Consider the following 14,207-nt stretch of genomic DNA (forward strand, 5'->3'; position numbering starts at 1 on the left):
AAAGCCTTTCAGTTGGGTGGGAAGGAATTTATCTTAAACCACGTTTCATCAACAGCGACTGTATGACCAACACACTACTACATGATTCATAAATCAATCGCCAACATTATAGATCAACAAAGCGAGAGAGATATAGGATCATTAGCCCCAAATCCTCTTTCTAGTCCTCAAAACCCCCACAAACCATCTCTCTTTCCCCAGATTCTTACACCAAACGAACAAAACGTCTTCAATTTCGCGAGATCAGAGTATTGAATTGATCTCGCCACAATAATGCTAGCGAACCATCTTCAGAACGGTGTTGAGACCGCCAAGCTAATTTGGTCTCGGTTGCCCAACGCGGAAGATGCTAGTGATGCTGAACTTGATGAAGATGGGGTTTTGAGAAACGATGGATTCGATGGTGTTGAAAGTCTTGATTATGAAGTCATTGAGAACTACGCCTATCGGCAAGAACAGGTTTCAGCTAATTAATTATAATATTGTTGTTGTCGACTTCAATCTAATTAGCAACCGCAAACTATTAACCTGTCGTAACTGCAGGCGCGAAGAGGAAAGCTTTATGTTTGGTACTACGTGGGAGTTAAATGGTTCTTTGCTCTGCTTATAGGCATAGGTAAAATAATCTTCCGCTTGATACAGGTGTTCTTTGGTTCAATTATGTTCGATTTTTGATGGCTCTATAGCTTTGATTTTGTGACCATGGCGTTCTCATGTGATTGCTGATACTATGTTATAACATTGATTCCTCCATCCACTGAACAAAGTTGAAGAGTGGCTTTTAGGGTTTAGTTTGAGTTTGTAAGACTTATAAGGTGTATGATCTTTCAGATATCTCTAATTGTATGAGAGTCATGTTTATGCTCACTACAGCTAAAATCCGCAAAAACTTAAAAGCGATTTATCAGATTAGGGTCATTAAAATCCTCAATTATTGACTAAATGACTCTAATATACTTAAGCTTAGTTGATTGTAAGTTATGTAACCAACATAAACCATTCAAAACCCTCAATTATTGAATAAATTATTCTTGTTCCATTTTATTTTGGCCTACTGTTTACAAAATTAGCAGCCTACCAACTGTAGATGCAAAGAAACTACAATCCACATATTCTTGGACCCATTTACAGAAGCTTCTTTAAATGTTGAACACAGATTAAGTAAAAAAGAAACAACCCCTTACTCATTGTAAGAAATGATGTGAAGATGGGTATTTCTTATGTAGGTTTATGTAATGACTTGTTCCACATGTATAGAAAGTGAGAATTGTGAGCCCCTTATAAGCCTTTAAATTGTTTGTATATAATGGGCATTTGAAATAAAGTAATATGGTGTTCAGTGTTGTGACATGTTTTACTTGTTGATTGGTTGAGAGTTTAGGCACTGGATTTGCTGCTGTTCTTATCAATATCTCAGTTGAGAATTTTGCTGGATGGAAGTACTCATGGACATTTACAATAATACAGCGTTCATATGTAGCTGGGTTTATTGTATATACCTCCATCAACTTGGCTTTAGTCTTTTCATCTGTTTATATCATTACCCAATTTGCCCCTGCAGCAGCAGGGTCTGGTATACCTGAAATCAAGGGTTATTTGAATGGTAAGTAAGCCTTTTCATTTACAATTATTCTAAACTCGTTGTAATGCTCATAGCTTATGAAGTGATTGTTATGAGAATTTGCAGGGATTGATACTCGTGGTATACTTCTTTTTAGAACCCTAATAGGAAAGGTGATGGCAATTTCTTATTTTGATGAGGTTATGTATGAATGTTTCATTGTTAGTTAATATTTTGATAAAGGGGATATGGATGAATTATTATAGATTTTTGGAAGCATTGGATCTGTGGGTGGTGGATTGGCACTCGGTAAAGAAGGGCCTCTAGTTCATACTGGTGCTTGTATTGCTTCCTTACTGGGACAAGTAAGCAGAGTTTTTATTTATTTATTGATTCATTTATTAGTAATTCTGGTTCTCCTAGTTAACAAAAAAGCTATTGTATTTTTTGGGTGGAACTGTGATGTGGTGATCTTTCCAAAAAAAAAGTTTACTTTGAATGACATTCAGCTAAAAAGCAGATTTTGACATAGTGGCCACTTTTCAATTTATTTGGCATAGCTATGTTAGTAAAGTTTGTATAGGTAGCATAATAGTTACAATGGTGATATATGGAGACATACTTGAAGTAAATTAGTTCCAGATGATTTTGAATGTAAAGAATCACTTCGAAAGGTGAATGATGCATGTAAAATAGTATAATAAAATAAATCAAGTAATAAGTTGGAAGAAAATAGCATTATGGTTTACATTATTTGACATCAGGCATACTTTTTCTTTTTTTGAGTAATGGAGAAGAGGACCACATGTATCTTTAATGATGTCTAAGTTACAGGCATGTGATATTCACACACAATCTTCCACTAACACCATTTTCATGGGATTTGACATCCTCCAAACACACACACACACATAAGAATCTGTCTTTTCTTGTTTCTTTCAGTTGATTTGCCTTCTGGGGACCTGTGTGATTATGCCACTCATCCCCCCTCTCTCTCTTTTGTTGAGTTTTTCTTTGGTACAAAACCTAGAGATTTATGAGTTGTCAATGTAAAAGGTGCTCATGACAACAGCTGTTACCTTTTGGTGAGAAAAAAAGTATAGTCTTATAAAAGATTCATCTATAGATATTAGAAACTCAATATTATAGTGATGTAATATGTTTGATAGCTATAGACATGCTTAGGATTTGAAAATGAATGCGTATTTTTCCCAAAGAGAAAACCTGAATATACATCGTATATGTGGAGGATAGAAGGAAAGAAGATAAAATAAATCAATGTAAAAGCATCCATAAATCAAAGGAAATGACATCGATCTATAAATAGTAACAATCTTAAAATAGTAGCATAGATCATGATCCTGCCAAACTTTCTTTCGTGTAATTTATAATCGGTGAATTATGAAAACTTTGCAAGACAGAGATAATAACTATTGATCTTCATTGTTGGTGAAGGATGTCATATGCTGATGAGAAAATCCACTGAAACATTTATTATTATATTCATCTCAGTTGACTTTTTCTTTTAGTTCAAATTTAACATATTAAAACTTACTCTTCTGTTTTAAAGCTGCTAACATGGTCTTGTTGTTAATTAATGTGATATTCAGGGTGGATCAACAAAATATCATCTGAGTACAAGGTGGCTACAGGTTTTTAAGAGTGACCGTGATCGCCGTGATCTTGTGAGTCATATTTATATCGATTTGTGTTCTTGAACATACATAATTTACAGTTTAAGATCTTCACTTGAGAACAAATATAAACTATAAAGTAACTTTAAGACCATATGAAGCCCTATATAGTATAAACATCATCTAAAACAAAGTGCATAAAAACCTGAATTATGTGATTTTATGAAGAGAGTAGGTTGGTTTGTTTTATATTGCTGTATAGTTGCTTGCAATTGTTTTTTCTGCTTTTGATTGTAAAAGTGATTGTGAGATGAGTGTATTCATGTTTGTTGTTTTTTATGAGTTTTGTTTTTGAAAGGTGACATGTGGATGTGCAGCTGGTGTGGCTGCTGCTTTCAGAGCTCCAGTTGGCGGTGTATTATTCGCTCTAGAGGAAGTTACATCTTGGTAAACTTTTCTTTTCCCTCTAATTGTTATATACATATATAAATATAAATATAATAATAATAATAATCGTTTTTTTCTTTTTTACTATTGAAGGTGGAGGAGTCAGCTGATGTGGCGTGTTTTCTTCACTTCTGCAGTTGTGGCGGTTGTAGTGCGTACTGCAATGGGATGGTGTAAGACTGGGAATTGTGGCCATTTTGGTTCTGGAGGTTTCATAATATGGGATTTGTCAGAGTGAGGACCTCATAATCATATCATATATCATTTTCCCTTCTCTTTTTAGTTTAAACTAGTAAGTTACTACCCCTGCTTCGTGGGGGGACTGAACTTGCGTAACTACGAAAGTTTAGGTAGCAAATATGCAAATATACGAAAGTCTTGTGGCCAAAGTTTGAAACCCAAAAAGGATAAGCACTAAAATTGCCAATATACAAAAGTCCTGTGGCGAAAGTGTGAAACTCAAAAAGTATTGGGACGAAACATGGCAACAAATGAAAGTATAGAGACCAAACCTGCCAATATACGAAAGTCTTGTGGCCAAACTTTGAAACCCAAAAAGGCTAGGGAGTGAAATTGCCAATATAGAAAACTATTGTGGCCAAACTCTTTACTATTCACTTCCACTTTCTTATTAGTATATATAATAATTTTAATTTTAATCTGATTGTTGGTTTCTCATTAAATTTGATTTAGTGGTCAAGAGGACTACTCGTTCGCGGAGTTATTGCCAATGGCCATTATTGGTGTCATAGGAGGCCTCCTTGGTATGTTTTTTTGATAATTCATTTACTATACGAAAAAAGGGTATATTTAAAATTCTAAATTGGAAAATTGTTTTATATCTCTAGGAGCGTTATTTAACCAGCTTACACTTTATATAACACATTGGCGTCGAAACTATCTACACAAGAAAGGAAACCGAGTCAAAGTATGTTTTCTCACCTTATAATAATTCTGTTGAAGTAATCATTTTGGTATTTGGAATATATGATTGGATTTGGATTTGTAATCTTGATTTTTGACTTGTTATTACAGATAATTGAAGCATGTCTTATATCCGTGATAACCTCAGTGATCTCATTTGGGTTGCCTCTTTTTAGAAAATGTAGTGCATGCCCTGACTCAGATGCTTCTATTGAATGTCCTCGTGCACCGGGGATGTATGGAAATTATGTAAATGTAAGGTCATTTGTTGATTTTCATAACTTTTTTCACACAATAATCTAGTGCAAATTTATTTTTAGTATCTGTAAAATTATGTTGTTGAAGTGTATTATTATGAGTTTATGCACAAAAAAGACTGTTAAGGTGTTCATGTTGATGCTGTTGTAATTTTTTCTTTTTTTCTCACAATAAACAGAATTAAAATAGTGCAAAATGAATGGCTTTGTTTTAATTTCCCGTGATGGGTTTACCCTTTTTATTTGCAGTTTTTTTGTACCAAGGAGAATGAATACAATGACCTTGCAACCATCTTCTTTAATACTCAGGTCAGTATTTGCTTTTTCTTCTGTTTATATGTTACTCATGTGTAACCTAACCTCATCCCTTAGGCTTTGTTTCTTCTTCTTCTTCTCTCTCTCTCTCTCTCTCTCTCTCTCTCTCTCTCTCTCTCTCTCTCTCTTTTGATTTTCCATTTATCTGGATGCAGGATGATGCTATAAGAAATCTATTCAGTGCGAAAACCATTCACGAGTACAGCGCCCAGAGCCTGCTGACCTTTCTGGTATCCCTCACCTCCACTTTTACTTGACATTTATTTCGTGAAAACAAAATAATATTTGATAAATAGCAATTAGGAATAGGATATAGATTGGTATAAAGAAAGAAGCCTTCTAAAATGAAACTTGATGCTTGGATATTTGGACATATTGTAGGTTGGTAATTTTGTGCATATTGTAATAAGAATTGATTAATTATTGCAGTTATAGTTTTTGGTATTGTGAAAGACAGTTTCTATTTGTTTTGTAGTTTTAACATTTAAAAAAGAAGCTTGAATGAAAAGTATTGAATTTTAAGTAGAAGAGAAAAAGCAACCAAACAAGCAAATTACAAATCTAAGATTGATGATATACAAATAGAATGGTAAGTAAATTAAAAGATGAGAGTGTTAAATCTGTTATTGTTTTGCATGTGTGTTGCTCCTCCTCAGGTTATGTTCTATGGTTTAGCTGTGGTGACATTTGGTACTGCTGTTCCAGCTGGCCAATTTGTTCCAGGTATAATGATTGGATCTACATATGGACGCCTTGTTGGCATGTTTGTTGTTAGGCTCTATGAAAAGCTCAACATTGAAGAAGGAACGTGAGTTCACTTCACTTCACTTCACTTCACACACATCTTTTATCTTTTCTTTATAGTTATATCATATATATTTATTTCCAGTTGAGAATTTATAATTGACACCTGACAGATATGCTTTACTTGGAGCTGCCTCGTTTCTAGGAGGTTCAATGAGAATGACAGTCTCACTGTGTGTTATTATGGTTGAAATTACAAATAATTTAAAGCTCTTACCTCTTATCATGCTTGTTCTCCTCATATCAAAAGTAAGTTTTTTCTTTTATTTTGCTTACAAGTTACAATTAGAATTAGATTGATGAGTATAACAAGTTTTAGTTTTGACCCTTTACCTTCCTTAGGCTGTTGGTGATGCTTTCAACGAAGGTTTATATGAAGAACAGGCGAGATTAAGGGGTATACCTTTACTTGAATCCAGACCCAAAAATTTAATGAGAAAAATGACAGCTAAAGAGGCATGCGGGAATCAAAAGGTTTGTAACTCTGCTGTTCATATGAAAATATCTCACTTGCATCCGAATAAAAAAAAACTGCCTGTTTTTTGTGATGGAAATCTTTTATTCTTTGGCTAAGGGGTGCTATTTATGATACAAATCTCTTGCTCTTTTATTAAGAAAAGAAAATCATAATTTTATTTCTAAAAATAACTTTTATATTAGAATCTTATTTGTGTTTCAATGAGTTGTATTATGTTTAATTTTGTGTATCTGTAAATAAAGAGTTCATTTATTATATTTATAATTACATAATGTATGGAGTGGAGTTTAAAACTGTACATACAATTAAAAAATTCATTCCATCCATCCTTATTCCATGAAACCAAACATTGTGTTTGCTTTTGATATTTGCATGTAATGATTGATTGTTTATTTATAAACTTGATAGGTTTGTTACTTCACTCGTGTGGTGAAAGTTGCTGATGTAGCCGCTATTCTGAGGACTAACAGTCACAATGGCTTTCCTGTATGTCTGTCGTTTTCCATTTCCTCTTCCTTAAAAAAAAACATTAAAAGTTATATCTCTACAATAACAATACATGACATTTAGGTTGTGGATCAGTCAAGAAGTGGAGAGACAATGGTGATAGGTCTTATCTTGCGCAGGTATAATTATAAACAATAAAATCTTAAACCCTAAACAGTTATTTTGTTAGCAGGCAGGAAGGGAGGCTGAAGAAGTTTAATTTAAATATTAAATGTTTGTGATGCAGTCACTTATTGGTACTTCTGCAGTCGAAAGCCGATTTTCAGCATAGCCCTCTTGCAGTTGATATGAGAAGCCAATCTATACCCATCAGGTAGGTGTATATAATTACTTCATTTGTACATTTTAATAATCTTTTAGGCTGAGGGCATTTCATATAAGTCTTTTGCATAGATAGACACAGTCACAGTTAATAATATGTTGTGATTTGCAGGCACAGTCTTAGTGACTTTGTGAAGCCTGTCTCTAGTAAAGGACTATCAATATCTGATATCCATCTAAGTCCGGATGATTTGGAAATGTACATAGATCTAGCCCCCTTTGTCAACCCATCTCCATATGTTGTCCCTGAAGATATGTCTTTAACCAAGGTATCTCCTTTTTCTTTTTCTATATATATATATATATATATATATACCATTTCTTAAATATTTACCCAGTCAGTTATAGCAATGAAAATTGTTTTGTATTTGGTAATAGGAAGAAAAGAATATGGAGTTTTGGTTGGTTTACATTTACATGTGATGTAATAAGTTGTAATTGGTGCAGGTGTATAATCTATTCCGTCAGTTAGGATTGAGGCATATATTTGTAGTTCCACGTGCTTCTCGTGTGATTGGCATGATCACCAGAAAGGACTTGATATTTGAGGTATCTCAATCTAACTTTTGTTTGTGTATGATTGATTCTAATAATAATAATAATAATAATAATAATATACTTATTTTGAGAAATTACAACTTTTTATGTGCAGGACAATGATGATTCAGGTTCTGTGGAGCTCCAGTCAACTAGTGTAAGGTCTCTATGATGCCTGCCTGGACTGCATTTCATTACCTTATTGCATATACAACTGTGAGATTCTGTTCTGTTCTAACTAAAATCTCTATCACTTTGGCCTCCTAAATCCCAATCTACATCATTTACAACTCTTACTTCTTAATTAATGCTACAACTACAATTCCCCTTTGTACACATGTTAAAATCTACTTCAATTGATTTCTTCTTCATGTACTTTGTAAAATCTAGTCAATAATAATAATTACAAACCACTTCTCACTGTTGTTGTGGTTAGGTAGTTTTTTCAAAGTATAATGTTCTAAATTCTAATACAAAAAAGATTCCAAGTGTATTATAAATGCTATAATTTGCAAAGTAGAATGCCTTAACAAAAAAGAGAACAGAAAGTGCAATGGTGTAATGGAAGGAAATGAAAGTAGGATGATTTAGCCTGCCCATCCTTTTAACTATATATCACAGTGAAAGGAATGGAGTCATTCATTTCATTGTAAGATGTAACTAACTACTGTGTATCCTGATGAATTAATTATCTTCAATCTAGTGTATGCATTGTTTAATTTTCATGGTAGAGGATAAAAATGTGAAAGTAGTCAGTCGCCCATGGTTGATTATATATGTTTCAACTTTTATTTTAAGCTATGGGAGGGATTACTTACATAAGTCTGCAAGAGTAAAAACATTGTCATCAATTCATAGTTGCATACAACTAGGCTAGGCGCTGTTTCTCTTTCGACTTGAAAGAATGACTTAATAGAAACGTCAGTGCTGCCATTTCCTCAAGTGTGCTTTTCATCTCAATTTATCCAGACAACACCTGACTTGACTGAATGATTTTGTTTTGTTGATATTTATTGTTATGCAGGGGTCGACATCGAGGAGGCAATAGAGTGAGAACAAGGAATCCAGATGTCGGGCATCCACTACTTAATGGTCTTTTGGAGTAAAGTAACAAACAGCCTAGTAACTCATTTTGCATCTACTACTAATCCTTCTTATTATTCTTTTTGCTAGCTTATTATTATTATTATTATAGGTTTCACGAATTCTGTATATATACTTTATACTTTATAAACACCATTACATTCATCTGTGTGCCATATAAAAGGTTAGTCACGAACAGGAAGGAGACTCTTCCACTCTTTAGTTTCTGTATTCACAATAATAATAATAAAAAAAAACAACTATCTCTTCTCAGTGGTGATATTCTATGTTTTGATATCTAAGGGCTAAACAGGAACACATGTATCTGTGTATTGACTATATTGAAGTAAGGTGAGTGTGGGAGTTCTATTTTCGATGTGGCTTGGGCTTTATAGGCACTTGTGTTGGGTTGAGTTGAGTTGGTTCTTATTATTCAAACTCAAACTAGCATACTAATGGGTTGTTGTGCGTGATTGTGATTTGAAGTGAGATAGAGAAAAGATAAAGTTATGTTCAAATCAATTGAGCTTATATGCTATCATCCGATTCGGTTGATGTATCTTTTATAGTAAATACTAGACGAATTTCCACGCGTTGCGTAGCGACGATTAAAAATATATTGTTAAAATGTTAAAAAATATATGTTTAAAACGGTTATGTTATTGACATTAACTTTGAGATAATATTTTTACACTAATATATATATATATATATATATATATATATATATATATATATATATATATATATATATATATATATACTCAATTATTTTGAACAATAATATTCATTGACATCAACCCATATTCCTCATTAGTATAATTAAATATAATTATCTATTTAGTATTATTTTTAACCATTATTATTATTGATCAATTATATTTTTACTTATGTGATCATTTTTTAATTTCAATAATGATGTTCATTTAAAATACAATTTATTTATAGCTAAATGTAATTTATAATTTGATGCTATTATCATTTAAAATTGTTATTCATTAGTTTTAAACCATTTATTATTAATAATAAGTTAAAGAAGACTTTTAAGAAACAATTAATATTATTAGTAAAATGTGAAACATACACTAAATAATAAAATGATAAAAATTTCAAAAGAGACTTGCATGGATAATATGACATATCCATGTAATTTGATTTTACTATTTATAATTATTGCTTATTAATTTTAAAACCATTTGTTATTATTAATAAGTGAAAGAAACTCTTAAAAAGCACTTATTATTATAATTAAAAAGTTAAACATATACTAAAATATAAAGTGATAAGATAAACAATTTGCATTTTAAAAAAGACTTATATGGATAATATGGATAATATAACATGTCCATGATTTTTAATTAATTATTGTTTTGAAGAAACATAAACATACAAATATGTATACAATAGTTAATTAAATATTATATATATCACCTTCCATAACATATGATTGATAATATGAATTTAATCTAATTTACATTAAAATTTCAACCACAACATAAAAAGATATTCTTAAAAGAATACTTAAATCAAGAAAATAAAAAAAAAATAAAAAAAAGAGAATTAGTATATAACAAAACTTACAAATTAAAAACTTCAACATAATAACATGACTTGAAAAAATATTCAAAGCCCTCAAACCAACACAAAAAACTTTAAACTTGTTTTTTTTGTGAATTTTGTATGTGATTTGTATTTGTGTCTACTCAAAAAGATTGACCTTTTTATAGTAGAGTATCCATTAATTCTTTATTAAATATATTATATAAGTTATAAAACATTTGAATTGTTAATCATTATTAAAAGACTTTTGAGTGGTAATCATTAAGATAGGAGGTTTCAAATGCATGAGGTGTTTGTAAATTTTTATGGGGGTTTCAAGTGCATGAACTTCATAAAAAAATGCTAGCTTTATAAGTATGTATGATTATAGCGTTTTAGATATAGAAATAAATAATTACGTGGAAACATTAGACATGTAGCTAATGGGGATGTGTGTTTTAAAATGAATATTATAGAGAAATTTATTAAACTTATCATCTTAAATAAGCTATTTAAAGAAAATGATTATTATTATTATTATTTCAGTTTTTGAAAACAATTTTTTGTTTGACTTTTTGTTAGATATTAGTAAAAATAAAATCTCAAAATTTTCAATGGATTTTAATTTTTTTTTTTTCTAACTTCGATTTGAGTATCTTTAATTTAGTTTCAATGTTTTTGGATATAAAATTATTTGATTTTGTTTTTTTTTTTTTTTGGTTGAAAAACCATTCGATTTCGGTTTGTTCTGTGTGTTGAAAAGCAGAACCCGCAAATTTCGGTTTCTATAAGTGTAAGAGTGCAACTTTCAACCAAACACATGAATATTTTCTATAAATTAATCTAAAAAATATTAATTATTTGTTGGTATTAGGTCGGTTTTGTTTATTCAGTTGCTTTTTCATTATAACAAGTCCACAAAAATGGTTTTTCAAAAAAACAAAAATAGTTAGAAAAAATCTAAACCTAGTCAAAGTAATCAAATTATATAAACAAAATTATTGTGAAAACAAATGAACCATTCATAAGAAAAATACAAAGATAGAAAAAAAAACAAGAAACATAATACTATCTTCAACAAGTTTTCATGAACAAAAACACAAAAAAAAAAAAATATTGACAAAAATAAAAATACTATTTTTTGCCAAGAAATTTGGTCTAACGAACTGTTTTTAAAGTTACATTTTTTACCGATATTTGCATGCAATAAAAATCGCGATAGAACTTTTATAAAAATGAGTGATTTTTTATTATAAATTAAAATTTGGTGGTTAGACCGATAAAAAATAATAAAATATAATGTTTTTATGTTATTAGCCTGGAATTCATATATGTTTTTTTGTTAAACATGAAAATATTATATTTTTTCGATCATAAATCTAAATAGCATATTTACCATTCTTAACTTTAAAAATATTGTATTACCTAAATTATTTTTTAACAATTTTTGTTTTGTTTTGTTTTTTTTGTTTTGTTTTTGTTTTTTTATCAGTTTTCATAATCATTTTAGTTTTACAAAAAGAAGTTGCCCTTAAATATCAAAACCCTTTTGACATATAATGGATTGACCATATTATCCTTAACTATCCTAACACTCTTGAGAGCAGGTCTGATCACGTAGATTGAGGATACGACCCACACATTCAATATACACACACAAAAATGATCACACATTCAAGCACATAACTTCAAAATGTTTCAAACATACAAGATGAGAAACTAGTTGATGAAGGACATTCCAAATTTCATAAATTGGATAAACTATAAGGATCTTTTTATGGAAAATAAGAACAAAGCATAGGGTTCCAACTTTCAATTAGCTAACAACAACCTACCATGAACCATTTTGTTTGGAAATTTGCATCTCAACAACATTTATGTAACACCCAGTTCCCATAATATATCGGTTTAGGGCTTCAAGGAGTCAAATGCATGGTTTTTGGGTAAAACGGTGTCACGACGTGACCATATAGAGGTCATGACATGACTAGTGAGTAAATGAAAATGCAAATTTAATTGAGCTCACGATGTGAGACACAAGTGCCCACGACGTGAGATGGGCTGCAACCCAAGCCCATAATTTTTAGGGGTTCTTTCATATTTAAACCCCATAAACTTCATTTTAGGGTTCATTAACAGCCTCCTTCGTCCTTAAACATAGAAAAACCCTAACCCTAGCCTCTCCTTGTGATTCTTGAGCTTTTGGTGGTGTTTTTGTAACAACGTAATTTTTCAAACCAAAATTTTTATTTTTAATACCATAAAAACTTGTATCATAAATCTCAAAACACATATGTCTCAAATGTCAACAAAAGAAAACACAATCCCAAAATCATAAAAACAATCTCCTGCCGGTGTGTACAATCATGCCGGTGTCTTGCCGCGATCCTCGGAACTACTTGAAACACACAACACATAATACGGTAATCATAAAAGCTTAGTGAGTTCCCCAAAATACCACACACATCACATTAGCCACTCGAGGCTATAACTCAATTAGACACTCTGGTCAGTGTGTCTCAGTGGGACCCTCTGGTCCCACAACTCATATGGACCCTCCGGTCCCTCAACTCAGCATCACAATATAATACTCATAAAGCATAACACAAGTAAATAGCAGGATATCTCATTACACAGTTCATGCACATAAGACCCTCTGGTCACACATAAGGTTTACCACTCAAGGTAAGTATAGTGAGAAGACTCACCTCGTAAGCTAATGAATGAAAATCTCGCAATCGGGATCGTGATCTACTCCCGGGTCTAGCTCCCGCCAAGCACATAATAATTATCCCTAATTAATATTGGCCCTCAAGAAGCTAGACCAAACCTTCTACAACTCACAGGAGGTTAAAAGACCATTTTACCCCTCCCAAGCTTTATAGTCCTCAATCTTGACCAAACCCTAAAAGTCAACAAAAGTCAACAACGGGAGTACGCGGCGCGTACAAGCTCTGTATGCGGGGCGTACTCCGTGGCTAACTAGAAATAGGGAACTCGACCCCCTACGCTGTGCGAACTGGGATTACATCCGGCGTAAGTCCCAGTTTCATACTTCTCGTGGTTTTTGGTTTGAGTCGGCTAAGACAAAGACTCAAATCCCAGATCTAGCTGCTCTAATGCCTCTTAATCCATAAAGTCAGTGACTTTAAGCCTTTGCAGGGTTGTAAAGGTCACCAACCCCCAAATCATGCCATTTCCTTCCTTAAAAGACTCTTAACTCATGCATGGTAAACTCTTAATGACCAAGATTAGATTTTTATGGCTCAATAACACAAAATAAGCCAACATGGGACAAATCTCGGGTTCTAGGGGCTTATCAACTCATAAAGCTATCAACTTTGGGGACAAAACCCCTAAAGCACCCAACATATGAACACCACAAAATAGTAGGAAAGCTTGAAGCTTTTTACCTCCAAATGAAGCTTCTCTCACTGAAAAGTTCAAATCCAAGACCTTGGGCTCTAACTCCTTCTCCAAAGCTTCCTTTCTACCTCTAATGCTCAAGAACACACCCACAAGCTCTCAAAGGCACTCTCTTGCTACAAGAACGAGATTTAGGGTTTTAAGGAGGATAAATCGTGAAATTTCGAAAATCTTAATTGTAAATCAAGTTAGGAATTGATGTTAAAGAGCATTATAATGAATATATCAAACAAAACGGCATATTAAGGTGGGTTTGGGTACCTAATCTTATGTATCCTTAAGGGTATATTCACTTTTCGCATATATATATATATATATATATATATATATATATATATATATATATATATATATATATATATATAGAGAGAGAG

At 32.0% G+C, this 14,207-nt stretch overlaps 1 protein-coding gene across 3 annotated transcripts; it reads left to right on the forward strand.

Moving 5' to 3' along the window:
- Window positions 1–17: 17 nt before the first annotated feature.
- Window positions 18–9,141, forward strand: LOC111896682 (chloride channel protein CLC-d). 3 transcript variants are annotated; one of them, XM_023892650.3, is made up of 23 exons: window positions 18–459; window positions 544–616; window positions 1,382–1,603; window positions 1,688–1,734; window positions 1,828–1,926; window positions 3,172–3,246; window positions 3,554–3,642; window positions 3,736–3,876; window positions 4,336–4,406; window positions 4,491–4,570; window positions 4,678–4,821; window positions 5,073–5,132; window positions 5,294–5,368; window positions 5,795–5,946; window positions 6,056–6,191; window positions 6,285–6,416; window positions 6,829–6,906; window positions 6,991–7,046; window positions 7,154–7,240; window positions 7,361–7,517; window positions 7,696–7,797; window positions 7,901–8,001; window positions 8,810–9,141. In XM_023892650.3, the coding sequence occupies exons 1-22, from the start codon at window positions 274–276 to the stop codon at window positions 7,955–7,957; spliced, it is 2,319 nt and encodes a 772-aa protein (XP_023748418.1). In that variant the 5' UTR covers window positions 18–273; the 3' UTR covers window positions 7,958–8,001; window positions 8,810–9,141. The 3 variants fall into 3 exon arrangements, with proteins under 3 accessions (XP_023748418.1, XP_023748416.1, XP_023748417.1); XM_023892648.3 differs by having other exon boundaries at window positions 7,901–7,947; XM_023892649.3 differs by having other exon boundaries at window positions 7,901–7,942.
- The last annotated feature ends 5,066 nt before the right edge of the window (window positions 9,142–14,207 follow it).

Source organism: Lactuca sativa, chromosome 7, assembly GCF_002870075.4.
Source record: "Lactuca sativa cultivar Salinas chromosome 7, Lsat_Salinas_v11, whole genome shotgun sequence".
NCBI classification, from domain to species: Eukaryota; Viridiplantae; Streptophyta; class Magnoliopsida; order Asterales; family Asteraceae; genus Lactuca; species Lactuca sativa.